Source organism: Rana temporaria, chromosome 10 (assembly GCF_905171775.1).
Source record: "Rana temporaria chromosome 10, aRanTem1.1, whole genome shotgun sequence".
Taxonomy (NCBI): domain Eukaryota; kingdom Metazoa; phylum Chordata; class Amphibia; order Anura; family Ranidae; genus Rana; species Rana temporaria.
Genome location: NC_053498.1, coordinates 72392190 through 72407927, shown reverse-complemented (window position 1 = coordinate 72407927; position 15738 = coordinate 72392190). Strand labels below are relative to the sequence as shown.

The 15738-nt window shown below is 40.2% G+C and overlaps 1 protein-coding gene across 3 annotated transcripts in view; it reads right to left on the bottom strand.

The window, feature by feature from the left end:
* The window catches only part of SCN4B (sodium voltage-gated channel beta subunit 4), a 107788-nt gene that overhangs the window by 21217 nt on the left and 70833 nt on the right, over positions 1-15738 (bottom strand). For 2 of the 3 annotated variants that reach the window (XM_040325454.1, XM_040325455.1), the window contains exon 3: positions 14283-14461. The exons of the other annotated variant lie outside the window; for it this stretch is intronic. In XM_040325454.1, coding sequence (XP_040181388.1) covers positions 14283-14461 — 179 coding nt within the window. The remainder of the gene's footprint in view (positions 1-14282; positions 14462-15738) is intronic. 3 annotated transcript variants of the gene reach the window in all.

Genomic DNA, 15738 nt, shown 5'->3' with positions numbered 1-15738 from the left:
ACAGAGCGAGGACCGGGAGCTGTGTGTGTAAACACACAGCTCCCGGTCCTGTCAGGGAGAGAAATGCTGATCTTCTGTTCATACAATATATGAACAGAAGATCAGTAATTTCCCCATGTCAGTCCCACCCCCCTACAGTTAGAACACACCCAGGGAACATACTTAACTCCCCTAGTGTTAACCCCTTCACTGCCAGTGGAATTTTTATAGTAATCCAATGCATTTTTATAGCACTGATCGCTATAAAAATGCCAATGGTCCCAAAAATGTGTCAAAAGTGTCCAAAGTGTCCGCCATAATGTCGCAGTACTGAAAAAAAAAATCGATGATCGCCGCCATTACTAGTAAAAAGAAATATTAATTAAAATGCCATAAAAATACCCCCTATTTTTTAAACGCTATAACTTTTGCGCAAACCAAACGCTTATTGCGATTTTTTTTACGAAAAATAGGTAGAAGAATACGTATCGACCTAAACTGAGGAAAAATATTTTTTTTATATATATTTTTGGGGGATATTTATTATAGCAAAAAGTAAAAAATATTCATTTGTTGCCATTTCTGTTTATAGCGCAAAAACTAAAAACCGCAGAGGTGATCAAATACAACCAAAAGAAAGTTCTATTTGTGGGGAAAAAAGGACGCCAATTATGTTTGGGAGCCACGTCGCACGACCGCGCAATTGCCAGTTAAAGCGACGCAGTGCCGAATCGCAAAAAGTGCTCTGGTCTTTGACCAGCAATATGGAATATGGTCCGGGGGTTAAGTAGTTAAAACACAGCCTACTAACAGCTTGGATATCAAACTTTATATACATTTGCTGTAACCTAATTATATCTCAAACATAATCCTGCCTGAATAGTGGGCTCTGCAATGCTTGAATCCACGGCAATTGTATCATTTATATGCTTATAGCTTAATAAAGTGTTTGGTAGCAGATTGAGCTCTTGCTCACACTTTAGAGGTTCCTCCAGGGCAAATTAAACCTTGTTACGTAGTAACATAGTAGGTGAGGTTGAAAAAAGACACAAGTCCATCAAGTCCAACCTATGTGTATGATTATATGTCAGTATTACATTGTATATCCCTGTATGTTGTGGTCGTTCAAGTGCTTATCTAATAGTTTTTTTAAACTATTGATGCTCCCTGCTGAGACCACCGCATGTGAAAGGGAATTTCACATCCTTGCCTCTCTTACAGTAAGGAACCCTCTACGTAGTTTAAGGTTAAACCTCTTTTCTTCAAATTTTATTGAGTGGCCATGTGTCTTGTTAAACTTCCTTTCACAAAGAAGTTGTTTTCCCTATTATGGGGTCACCAGTACGGTATTTGTAAATTGAAATCATATCCCCTCTCAAGCATCTCGTCTCCAGAGAGAATAAGTTCAGTGCTCGCAATCTTTCCTCATAACTAATATCCTCCAGACCCTTTATTAGCTTTGTTTCCCTTCTTTGTACTCGCTCCATTCATTTCCAGTGCATCCTTCCTGATGCCCAGAACTGGACAGGTGCGGCCAGACCAGAGTCTTGTAAAGCGGGAGAATTCTCGTTTTATCTCTGGAGTTTATCCCCTTTTTAATGCATGCCAATATTCTGTTTGCTTTGTTAGCAGCAGCTTGGCATTGCATGCCATTGCTGAGCCTATCATCTACTAGGACCACCAGGCCCTTTTCCATCCTAGATTCCCCCAGAGGTTCTCCCCCAGTGTATAGATTGCATTCATATTTTTGCCAGCCAAATTCATTATTTTACATGTTTTTCTACATTATGTTGTCCCCAGAGAATCAGAGACTTAGTGCAGAAATAAAATTCAAGCATCATTCACATCACTCCATATAAATGACATGTGTATTTTATAAAACCGTCACTGTTACATTTCAGTGTATTTCGTTTTTGTGTGCTACTATCCCACAGGAAAGAATGGTAAGTTTTTTATTTTTTTACCAAACCTTATCCCACAGGAATGAATAACTTTTTTTTACCAAACCTATATACAGTGGGTACGGAAAGTATTCAGACCCCCTTAAATTTTTTACACTTGGATATAATAAGCTCTTTTGAGCTCTGTAATTTGAGATTATCTTGGTTTGGTAAAAGGCGCTTTCTGCTCCTTTTTTGCACTGGAACACTTTTTTTTATGGACGTTTATGAGCATTTTAGTCGCATCTGATTTTTCATGGACTATATGTTTATATACATTTTTTGAAAAAGTACTGTTCTGAATATGGTTGTATTTTTTATTTGTGTATGAGCACTGAGTTATGAATTAGTCAATTTCTTTGAATATGGATTTTTTTTTATTGTTTATTTATTTTTTTTAAGTGTATTTTGTGCGTATAAGTGTGGTGTTTTATTGTGGGAGGGGGGTGGGCGTACTAAGCGCAGGCTTACTTTGCATAGCACACCCACCGGGAGCCGGGCTGAGACCACCAAACTCAATTCACATGTAGCCGAGACTGGGATCTGAACTCCTAGCTGCAGAGGTGAATGGCTTGCCAGCGCAGTGCCAATCGTGTTGAGCCACCGCAGCTCCCGAATATTGGATTTTTTTAAAGGGACAGCGCACTTTTTTTTATATAGCATGTGTACAGAGTCCAGTATTCAGAACATAAAAGTTACAGCGGTCCTGTTATCATCCTTGGAGCCAAGCGCAGGGATCTTTTTTATTTTTAGCATTGCAATTATATGTTCACTTAAAATATTAAATATATTTTTAAGTGTACCTAGTGTAAGTACCTGTTTTTTTTTTCTTATTAGCCTCATGTACTCTACAGCAGAATATAGGGAGAGAAAGGGTCAGCGTTAAGGCAGGGTTCACAGAATGCACTTCAGTTTTAGTGCAGTGCAATTGTATGAGCGGTTTACAAATGTTTTTCCGGTGCTTTCCCTTTGACTTCTATTAGACCGTTTTCTGAAATTGCATTAGAGATGTAAAATACAGGACTCTGATGCCCTTTCATGAAAATGCATAATCGAATAGAAGCCAATGGGAGCGTACCTAAAATTGTGTATAAAATGCGATACAGGTGTGCTTTACCCACACCACAGTGCACCAGTGTGAACCTGGCCTTAAGGACCAACCAGCAGTGCCATTTTAATAGCATCATGGACCTCTGGGCAAAGTAATGCACTAGGGCCCCTATCAGCCTTCATCAGGTGTCCCCATCAGGTTCCCCTATCAGAGTGCCCATATAACATCAGGTTCCCCCATTACGGTGCCCATATACTGAACATTGACATGACATCCCCATGACAGTGTCTCATACATCAGGTGTTCCCATGCCAGTTCCCCCTTACATCAGGTCCCCCCATCACAGTGTCCCCATACATCAGGTTCCCCCATCACAGTGTCCCCTTAAATGAGGTTCCCCCATCACAGTGTCCCCTTAAATCAGGGTCCCCCATCACAGTGTCCCCTAAAATCAGGTTCTCCCATCACAGTGTCCCCATACATCAGGTTTCCCCCTCACAGTGTCCCCTTAAATCAGGGTCCCCCATCACAATGTCCCCTACATCAGGTTCCCCAATCAGTGTCCCCATACATCAGGGACAGGGAAGCTGGTCAAAGTTGATAGGAAGATCGAGGGAGCCAAATCGTAGAAGAAAACCTGCTAGAGTCTGCAAAAGACTTGAGACTGGGGCAGAAGTTCACCTTCCAGCAGGACAACAACTCTAAACATACAGCCAGAGCTACAATGGAATGGTAGATCAAAGCATATTCATGTGTTAGAATGGTCCAATCAAAGTCCAGACCTAAATCCAATTGAGAATATGTAGCAAGACTTGAAAATTGTTGTTCACAGACGCTTTCTATCCAATCTGACAGATCTTTTGCTATTTTGCAAAGAAGAATGGCCAAACATGTCACTCCCTAGAGGTGTAAAGCTAGTAGAGACATCCCCAAAAAGACTTGTGATTGGAGTGAAAGGTGGTTCTACAAAGTATTGACTCAGGGGGGCTGAATACAAATGCATGCCACACTTTTCACATATTTATTTGTAAAAAAATAAATAATGAAAACCATTTATCATTTTCCTTCCACTTCACAATTATGTGCCACTTTGTGTTGGTCTATCATATAAAATCCCTATAAAATACAATTACATTTTTGGTTGTAACATAACAAAATGTGAAAAATTTCAAGGGGTATAAATACTTTTTTCAAGGCACTGTATTTTTAATATTTTGGGAATAATTTGGACTGTGTTTTTGAAGTGTTATTCTGTTCTCTGTGTTGACATTATTTTAAACTCAATGTAATGTGGTACTGTAAAAAAAAGATCACAAAATGCTATTAAACTGGTATGTCACTGACTGATCTTTGCTAAAATATACAGTATTTCCCATGCTATGAGTCACTTTTTGTATAAACTCAGTGGGGTTGATTTACTAAAACTGGAGAGTGCAAAATCTGGTGCAGTTCTGCATAGAAACCAATCCACTTCCAGTTTTCTTTTTTTTTTTGGCAAAGCTTAATTGAACAAGTTGACGTTAGAAGCTGGCTGGCTACCATGCACAGCTGAAAGATATCTTGCACACTCCAGTTTTAGTAAATCAACCCAAGTGTGCCATAAAGACTTGTATTATCTATCAGTAGTTATAGAATATGCTCTCTCTTATGTGGTGATTACATTATATCTATTAAATCCTTATCCACATGATGTAACATCCATGCAATCTGATACAGAGAGAACTTACCCTTGTGACCTAATGATCACTTTAGTTATCAACTAACGATGTTACACATACTGTACACCCACAAGGGGAGAGAGGTCTGATTTCTTTAATACTCAGTTTGGTGGTCAATAATGTGAACAATAGGTGAGGTGAATTTTCTTTTTATCAAAGCACTGGGCTGTGATGAAAAACCTCTTGAAATATTATTTGCTCTCTTGTTAATACTTTGTATAGGAAAATTCAAGACAAAAAGGCCTGTAATAAGACATAAAGACCAGGCAAAAACCATTTAGTAGCCTCTGAAGATGTTTCTGGCTTTCAAATTATGACTACCGTATTTATCGGTGTATAACACGCACAGGCATATAACACGCACCACAATTTTAGGAGGGAAGTTTAAGGAAAACATTTACATTTTAAATAAAGAACTTTGAAGCACAATTAGGGTCAGAGCTCATCAGGGCACCCTGCTCAGTGCCCATCTGCAGCCATTAACCCCCTGAGCGGTAATCCCGAGTCTGGCTCGGTGTGAAATTTCAGGACCAAAAGCGGTAACCCCGAGCCAGACTCGGGACCGCCTTGCAGTGTCCACAGGCACAAGTTACTTACCTTGTCCCTGCATCCTGCGATGCCTCCCCGCTGTGTGATCGAGCCGTGTCCTCCTCGCTCGATTCACAGTGGCTGTGTGCCGCCGATCTCCATTCCCTGCGACGTTACGAAGTACGGGGGCGGAGATCGGCGCAAAATTTAAAAAGGTAAATAAACACAGTACATACAGTATACTGTAATCTTATAGATTACAGTGCTATATGAAAAAAATACACACCCCCATTTGTCCCTAGTGGTCTGCCCAGTGTCCTACATGCACTTTTATATAATAAAAACTGTTCTTCCTGCCTGGAAACTGGATATTGTCCATAGCAACCAAAAAGTGTCCCTTTATGTCAAAAGTGGTTTTAGACCAGCTAAAAAACAGCGATAATAAATTAGAATCACTTGCAGAATTGAGCGAGAGTGATTTGTGGGAAAATTCGTCATTTAAAAAATTAAAAGTAATAATTTTTATTATTATTATTATTATTATTATTATATTATTTGTTATAATTATTTATATGTATTTATTATATTATAATTTATGATTTTGTGTTTCAAATTTTATTATAACCGGGATGTTTACTAGACTCTTGTTTGAACAGATTTAAGTGAGTTATTCCTAAGAATTACAGGCCTACAATATAAAACGCCAAATTTCCATGCAAAAATAGGTACCGCTTTCAGCACCTAAAATCTGAAATAATCATACCGCCAGGGAGGTTAAATTGCCCAACAATGCACCCTGTTCATTGCCCATCTGCAGCTTATAAATTTGCCAAAAATGCAGCCTGTTCAGTGCCCATCTGCAGTCTCACCTTTGCCATCAGTGTCAGATTACCCCTGCTGTCTCAGAGGGAAGAGGAGGAGCGAGCTCCGCTCAATTTACAGAGCAAAGATCTCCTGTGTACCCGGCGCTCCGTCACTCAGTCACGCCTCCTGGCCCTGCTCATATGATAGACAGTACAGTGGCTCAATGCAGGGCCAGGAGGCGTGGCTGTGTGTGACGGAGTGTCGGGTACACAAGAGATCGCGGCTCTATGTAATTCAGCGGCACTCGTTCCTCTTCTCTAAGACAGCAGGGATCGGCATATAACACACACCCACGATATTCCCCTGATTTTAAGGGGAAAAAATTAGTGTTATATGCCGATAAATACGGTATATCTGTGCCAAGCACTAGCGGTTCTGGATATACCGATGCCCAAAGGAATGATTTGAAGTTCTCCATCTACTTACCCATAAGCAGAGACTGAACTCTTTGTTTTAGTTTTTTTTTGTGCTGGAAGTGTAGCTGTATAAATCTCTTCTATTTAAAAAAGGCAATGCTTTATCCCACAATATTTTAGACGTAGGCTTTACGGTTCTCCTGGACTCACAAGCACTATACCATAAAGTCAGTTTACACTGATGAGGGTTGTAAAATGATGGCTCTATCTGTGCTATACTGTACACCAGCAGATCTGGATACACTGATGGCCAAAAGCAAATGATCTACATGACTCGGCTCCCCCACCCATAAACAGAGACCAAGCTCCTTAATTTTTGGGTCTGGTGCTGGAAGGTGCTGGTGCTATTTTTAAGATAGCAATGCTGCAGCTCACAATCGTGTAGAAGTGGGCTTTTTGGTTCCTTTTGTACTGCCTCACAGTGACCTTAATCAATGTACTATTACCCCATATACATGAATAAACTAAAATAAAAGTTCTGTATGATTGATCCTCAAACTCTCCTAGTTCAGAAGTAGAACAGATGAGGTGGGGAAGTGTGGAGACTATGGGGTTTGCATGCACATGTTAAAGAGGAACTTCAAATTTATCAAAAAAATACAACAAATGCACCTTTAAAAATGTTTGGCAATGGCAATTTATAAACATAAACTTGTGCAACCCCTGGCAAAAAGTATGGAATCTCACTCTTGGAAAATGTTCATTCAATTGCTTAATTATGAAGAAAAAAAATCATAGACATGCCTCAAAACTATTTTCATTTAACATTCCAATCTTCTGGCTTTAAGAAACAAAATAAAAAAGAAAGAAAATTATAGTCAGTTGCAACTGTTTTTGCAGATCAAGCAGAGGAAAAAAAAATGAAATCACCAAATTCTGAGGAAAATATTATGGAATCATCATGTACCTTGCAGTTCTAAAACAAACATCTGCACCAGATTACATCCTGAAAAATGATGTCATCGTCACCAAACATCCTTTCAATTGATGGAATAGGAAAAGTATCCAAAATCTCAATATAAACGTGTGCATTTATTGAAGATTTAACAACTGTCATCTCCCCCGTACCTTTGCCTGACATGCAAATCCATATCATCAATGATTGTGGACATTTGCATGTTTTTTTCAGGGAGTTTTCTTCATACATTTCATTGGAACGGCACCAAACTAAAGTTGCAGCATCATTTTCTGTTAAAAAAAGAAAGACAAAAAGTTGCAGTATTATCAACCTGCCCAATGCAGATTGTTGATTCATCGCTGAATATCACTTTCATCCAGTCACCCACAGTCCATGATTGCTTTTCTTTAGCCCACTGTAACCTTGTTTTTGTTTTCTGTTCGGTGTTAATGATGGTTTTTCGTTTGGCTTTTCTGTATGTAAATCCCATTTCCTCTAGGCCAGGGGTGTCCAAACTTTTTTGAAAGAGGGCCAGATTTGATGAAGTGAACATGCATGAGGGCCGACCATTTTGCCTGACATTCTTTGAACCATTAAAATTCTGCGTCAGTGTGTTCGTCCGAGCACTAATACACTACCCAAAAACAATTCTCCTACCTTTGTGGCTGTGTGTGGTGAATAAATATATATCTCCTCTTTGGCCCCCCAACAAATCCCAGAGCTCCGCTCAGGGTAAGGATGAGGTCAGGTTGTAAAAAATATATATTTTCTCTTCTTTATCCCCTGAGAAATCTGGCCTTTATCTCTTCTGTGGCCCCCAAGCTCCACTCATGGCAAGGATGAGCTATTATTTTTTTTCATTATTATTATTATTAGATTAGATTAGAGAATATATATTAAATATATATATATATATATATATATATATATATATATATATATATATATTAAAACCAAGCTCATCCTTACCCCGTGTGGAGCTTGGGGGGCCACATAAGTGATAAAAGCAAATTGCAAGTGGGGACCATATAAAACCAGGCCGCGGACCGCAAATGGCCCGCGGGCCAGACTTTGGACATGCCTGCTCTAGGCGATGTCTTATGCCGCGTACACACGATCGGACATTCCAACAAGAAAAGTCAGATGTAAGCTTTTGGTCTGAAATTCCAACCGTGTGTATGCTCCATCAGACGCATGCTCAGAAACAATTTGCACCGAACTTAATTTTTCCGGCTTGTCGTAGTGTTGTACGTCGTTCTTGATGGTTGAAAGTTTAGAGAACTTTTGTGTGACCGTGTGTATGCAAGCTAGGCTTTAGTGGAATTCCGTCTGAAAAACCATGCAAGGTTTTTCCGACGGCAAATCCAATCGTGTGTACGCGGCATTACAGTTGGGTCACAGACATTTATTCCAGTTTCTGACCAATTGTTCCTCATTTGTTTTGTTGTGCATTTTCTGGTTTTGAGGCATATCGCTTCAAGTTTTCTAACTTGACACTTTGATGTCTTCCTTGGTCTACCAGTACGCTTCCCTTTAACCTCCCTGGCGGTATGATTCTGTCTGGAATTACGTACCAAAAGCGGTACAATTATTTTGCAAGGAAATTTGGCGTTTTATACTGTAGGCCTGCAATTCTTAGGAATAACTCATTTAAATCTGACCAAACAAGAGTCTAGTAGACATCCCGGGTATGAATTTTTTTTTAAAACAAAATTATAAATTATAATATAATAAATAATTATAAATAATTATAACAAATAATAATATAATTATAATAAAAATTATTCAATAATGTAATCAACTCAAAATCACTGAAATTTGCTCAGTTGCAGAATTGTCGCTGTCATTACTTTTATTTTTTTATGACGAATTTCCCCACAAATCGCTATCGCACAATTCTGCAAGTGATTATAATTTATTATCGCTGTTTTCTAGCTGCTCTAAAACCATTTTTGACATAAAGGGACACTTTTGGTTGCTATAGACCAGGGGTCTCAAACTCAAATTACCTGAGGGCCACAAGACAAGTTTTCATATGCCATGGGGGGCCGCATGCAAACTTTCAAACTTCAAAAACAACAGTACTGGTGTCAGCGAGCGCATTATTAACCCCCAGCACTGGTGTCAGCGAGCGCATTATTACCACCAGCACTGGTGTAAGTCAGGGTTTGACAAATTTGCTTGGAATCTAAAAGCCAGCTAAAAAAGTTAGGAGCCAGAAAACGCACCCCGTCCCGACGAGCTTGCGCGCAGAAGCGAACACATACGTGAGCAGCGCCCGCATATGTAAACGGTGTTCAAACCACACATGTGAGGTATCGCCGCGATTGGTAGAGTGAGAGCAATAATTCTAGCTCCTCTGTAACTTAAAACATGCAACATGTAGATTTTTTTAAACGTCGCCTATGAAGATTTTAAAGGGTAAAAAAGTTTGTCGGCATTCCACAAGCGGACACAATTTTGAAGCGTGACATGTTGGGTATCAATTTACTCGGCGTAACATTATCTTTCATAATATTAAAAAAAATGGGGATAACTTTACTGTTGTCTTATTTTTTAATTAAAAAAAGTGTAATTTTTTCCCAAAAAAGTGCGCTTGTAAGACCGCTGCGCAAATACGGCGTAACAGAAAGTATTGCAATGATCGCTATTTTATTCTCTAGGGTGTTAGGATAAAAAATATATATAATGTTTGGGGGTTCTAATTAGAGGGAAGAATATGGCAGTGAAAATAGTGTAAAATGACATTAGAATTGCTGTTTAACTTGTAATGCTTAACTTGTAATACCAACGCCCACCACCAGATGGCGCCAGCTCACATCTGGTGGTAATAACTTGTAATACCAACGGCTCACCACCAGATGGCACCAGCTCAAAAAAAAAAAAAAAAAATATATTTTTTTTTGTTTTTTTTTTTGTTTGCTCCCCTCACTTCCACCCTGCCTGAGGGCCATTTATAACTGGTCCGCGGGCCGCAAATGGCCCGCGGGCCGGTACTTTGAGACCACTGCTATAGACAATCTACAGTTTGCAGGCAGAAAGAACAGTTTTTATTATATAAAAGAACATGTACTGTAGGGCACTGGGCAGACCACTAGGGACAAGGGGGGTGTGTATTTTTTGCATACAGTACTGTAATCTATAAGATTACAGTATACTGTATGTAATGTGTTTGTTTACTTTTTTGAATTTGGCGCCGTTCTCCGCCCCCGTGTGTCGTAGCGTCGCAGGGAACAGAGATCGGCGGCACACTGGTCCCGCTCGCTCACACAGCGGGGATGCATCGCAGGATCCAGGGACAAGGTAAGTAACTTGTGTGTGGATGCTTCGAAAGGTAAGCCGCGCCGCTGCACGCTCTGCACATCTACCCCGAGCGTGACTCGGGGACACCGATCCTAGCATAGAAAAACAACCCCGAGTCACGCTCGGGGATACCGCTAAGGGGGTTAACAACCTTCCCATTTGATTTGTACTAACGAAAACCATCATTAACACCTAAACAGAAAAAAACAAGGTTACAGTGGGCTAAAGAAAATAAATCATGGACTGTGGATGACTGGATGAAAGTGATATTCAGCGACGATTTACCAATCTGAATTGGGCAGGGTGATGATGCTGGAACTTTTGTTTGGTGCTGTTGCCTGAAGAAAACATGCAAATTTCCAAAATCACGACGTTAAATCTTCAATAAATGCACAAGTTTATATTGAGATTTTGGATACTTTTCCTTTTCCATCAATTGAAAGGATGTTTGGTGATGATGACAACATCATTTTTCAGGATGTAAACTGGTGCAGATGTTTGTTTTAGAACTGCAAAGTACATGGAGATTCCATAATGTTTTCCTCAGAAATATTTTTTTCCTCTGATTGATCTGCAAAAACAGTTGCAACTGACTACAGTTTTCTTTCTTTTTTATCTTTTTTTTAACTGTTTCTTAAAGCCAAAATGTTGGAATGTTAAATGAAAATAGTTTTGAGGCATGTCTGATTATTTTTTTTCTACAGAATGAAACAATTGAATGAACATTTTCCAAAAACACTTTTCTTATGGTGGCCATTTTCACATCTAGTTCCTGGAACACTACATAGAATTCTAGGTCTGCCCCCTGGAACAAGTAACAGGAACTTCCCAGGATGAAGTTGGAAAGCCATGGTTACATTACCAGTGCCTCACTAAACCAGGATAATAAGATAAACTGTTATTGTAGGTAAAAGGAAAATAAGATCATTTCATATTAGCATACAGAGCTGTATGTAATTTTTTGTGAGATTGGGGAAAGTTCCATTATAAGTTGTCATAAGACTGTTTTGTGATAGGACCACCACTAGAATGTCATTCTTACTTTGAGGAAGTGGAGAAAACCTTTTCCTCAACAGTAATCAGTACACAACAATACTGTCACAGGTTTTAATTTGTCTTTCAACTCTATTCTACTACACACATCCCAAGCAGGTCTTCTGCCTTGTCCTGTAATCAACATACACTGGCAACAAATACACTGTACTCACTTCATATAATGAACCTTATTATACTATTCCATTTTGGAACATGACACTTGCCATTATACAAGTAGATATACATAGAACATACTCACAAACATTACTGCTTTTGTTTAAGACTGGGGTAAAATCCTGTTAAGGTAAAAGACTCTGACATCAAAATTATGACCAAACACAGGGCTTTTTTCAGCGGGAACATGGAGAACCCAGTTCCGGCACCTCCAGAGCTGGATGTACAGCATGTAATGACAGGAGGTGCTGAGGGTTTATTGATGCTGGCTTCTGGGGATGTCACTGGAGGGAATCATTCTTTGCAGGGGGGGTCTATTGTTGCGGGTGTGGGGGTCTTATGTTGCTGGGGGGTCAATTGTTGCTGGGAGGGATCTACTGTTAAGGGAGAGCTCTAAATATACTGGCTGCTGGAGGGTCTATTGATGCTGACTGCTGGAGGGTCTATTGATGCTGACTGCTGGAGGGTCTATTGATGCGGACTGCTGGAGGGTCTATTGATGCTGACTGCTGTAGGGTCTATTGATGCTGACTGCTGGAGGGTCTGTTGATGTTGGCTGCTGGAGGGTCTGTTGCTACTGGAGGTCTAGTGTTGCTGGGGTGGTATTTTGTAGCAGGGGGCCCATTGTTGCTGGGGGGAGGAGTATCTGCTGATGGTGGGTAGAGGGGTGTCTATTGCTACTGGGGAGGGGGGGGGTACTGTTGCTGGGAGGTCTATTATTGCTGCGGGGGTCTATTATTGCTTGTGGCAGGGGATCTATTTTACTGCCTTTCTAGCTATCAATAACAAACTCCATAAAAATTTCTTAGCACCACAAAATTATACTTGCCTCTGTAGTCTCTAAAAGGGGCGGCACTGAGAGTTGGGTAGGTGTGGAAACAAGGGACGGCGCTCCGGGGGGGGGGGGGTAGGTGGCAGAGACATGGGGTGACTCAGAAGCCCTCCGAGGGAAAAAAAAGACCTGAGTATACATGTATGTGGTCAACAACGTTATACCCAAATACAAACATAGATACATCAGCCAAAAATAACCCTCCAAATTTGATAACGTTCGGCGCCCATGGCTGGATACATTGATGACCCTAATTTGTTCTTTGCCGCTTGAATTTTTTTTTTGTTTTCAGTACTTACTGATGACAGCCACTAGCACCTCCTTGGCAGCTGATTCTGATAAGGTGTGTAATAAATCTAACTCAGTGTAGCTGTAGCACTAGTTTTGCACACTGTGGTTATTTGGGAAATCAAAGCAATTCCATCTCTGAGGTAACAGGATTTTCTTTAAGATCCAGCAGCCAACTTGGAGATGAGTTATTCCCTCCTGGCTCCCCTCTTCTTGCTGATACCAGTGAGCAATAAATCTCTAGTTGCAGAGGAGCATGGGAGAGGGGGTTGGATCAAATCTTTACAAACCTGTTCTTTTCGCTCCAGTATGTAATGTAAAGAGGTCCAGAGGTGTGGGGGCTGTGTAATGTAAAGGGGTCCAGCGGTGCAGTTGTGGAGAGGGGGTACACAGTAATGACAAAGAGATATTGGGGGGTGCAGAGGGGCATTTTTACATTTTAAAGTGAGGGGGGTGCCAGATATAGGATCTGCCCCAGGTGCCAAATGCTCTAGGTACACCCTTGCATTCCACCTTACGCATGATGAAATAGAACATAATTGGGAACATATAGTAATGCAATTGCATCTCAAATCAGCAGTTTGCATATGCATTTTGCATGCAGATGTGCAGCATTAACCATTAGACCCAATTTTTCTGCAATCAATGCAACTATCCACCTATTTTCTCTGTTGTGCTGCAACTTTGATCAGTTATCAAGTGATGAAATTCAACCTCAGAACTGTCATAGAACTTAGAAGTGCTATGGAGCACTTTAGAAACAAGTACAGTTAGGTTAATTTTCATAGCAGATAATGTATTATATGAAATGCATACAAAAAATAAGTCTGACTATAAATTGTGTTTAAAATAAAAAGCGACACATTCATAACTACAACAACAAAAAAGTCCCCCACTGTATGGTCTGGCATTGGGACCAGTTCCAAAGAATAGAATAATAGAGCCTATATTTAGTTACAATATAATATAAGGGACCAGTACTCTTAATAATTTGGGTAAATGCAAAGCTCCGCATGCAGCAGAAAATATTACTCTCCTTCATTCAATAATTCTAATCGGTTATTTTTAAAGAAATAAATCTTTGTTTTTGTGTAAATTGTGAAAATTCCAATTTGTGGTCAATGCTAGTATTCAATGCTGTACTAAATGTGTAGTGACACAAATAATAATACACTATGTATAAATCTTCTTACAAAAAAGTTGTGAATGCAATTAGCAAAATGAAAAGGAATATTCCTCTAATTTAGAATGCTCACTTCCTCTGGCTTTGACGATTCATTGAATCTGTATTCCCATCTGAAGGTCACATCCTCGAACCCGATGCAGGTGGTAAATATGCAAAGCAGGTTGATCTCCGTTCCATTCCGAGCTTTAACATGAGGGTTTTTGCCTACGGATACTTCTAGTGTGAAGCAGGTATGAGCAAGTAGCATAGCTGAGGGTAGACATACGGTAAGTGTTAATTAACATCTTTGTACAATGCATTTAAGAAACAATATATGTATTCAATTTCATTTTTTAATTATGTCAAAGGTATCAAATGAATATGTATAGTTCTTTTTTTCCAGTAAAACTCAGTATGTTAAAATGAAAATACATGTAGTCAATAGCCATATAATACCTTGTATGCTCTTGTGCACAGATAGATACAAATTTCATTAGTGCCAAAAAGATTTTAGCATTACATGATTTAAACTGGACTTGTTACAAAAATAGCCTTACCATTTGTAGCATTGATCTCCAAACTGCAGCCCATGGACAGGATGTGGCCCTTTGCTTGCATTTATCCGGCCCTTGGTGCACTACTCCTCCAGCTGATACCACTGATGGGACATCCCAATGATGGGACACTGACAGCATCAATGGGCTATTGTTCCTCCAACTGATATCAAAAAGGGTCACTATTCCTCCCATTAAAACCAAGGATGGGACATTGCTTCCACTGGCCATAGTCCGGCCCACCTAAAGCCTTAAGGACCGTAAGCCCAGGTTCACACTGGGCTGTGGGAATGATTTCACTCCCGCTTGTCAGTCCCGATTTCTGCACAGATGTCAATGTAAATCATGGGCCCAAATTGCAAAAAGTAGTACAGAAACTACTTTTGGAAATCGGTGCAGCGCTGCACTGATTGGGACGATGCCATTGTGCATGTCAAAATGCACCAGTGTGAACCAGGGCTAAAGCTTAGTACACACCATCAGCTTTTTTTCATTCAACCCAGCAGCGGATTGAACAAAAAAAAACTGGCAGCTCAGGTCAGAGCCACTGTACTTACTATCCAACGTTAGTACAGCGATCTCCTCCGCTGAGCTATTGTGTTCTGACAGGAAGGGACCCCCCCCCCCCCCGGCCAGCGTTCTCAGCTGAGATCGCTAATCGGGAATCGGTCAGCTGCTGGTTTTTCCGGTTTTTATTGAACTGGCCGATGTCGTCCAGCATTTGGCCCCTGTTGCTAGGCTTTAGCTGGCCCTTAGCTTAGAAAATTTGGAGACCCCTGATTTATAGTACGGGGCCAAAGATGAGTGTAAAAACACTTTTATAGATGGTGGTGGGCAAAACCATTTTGCAACCTATTCACTGAAGGGAGATTAGGAGTGAGGCAAGATGAAGACTGAAAGTTCTAAAACATGATGTTAGGAAGGGTGAAAATCTTACCTGCGTTTTATGGTTCATTGAAATTTCCCCTCACTTCCTGTCCTAGTGACAGTTTC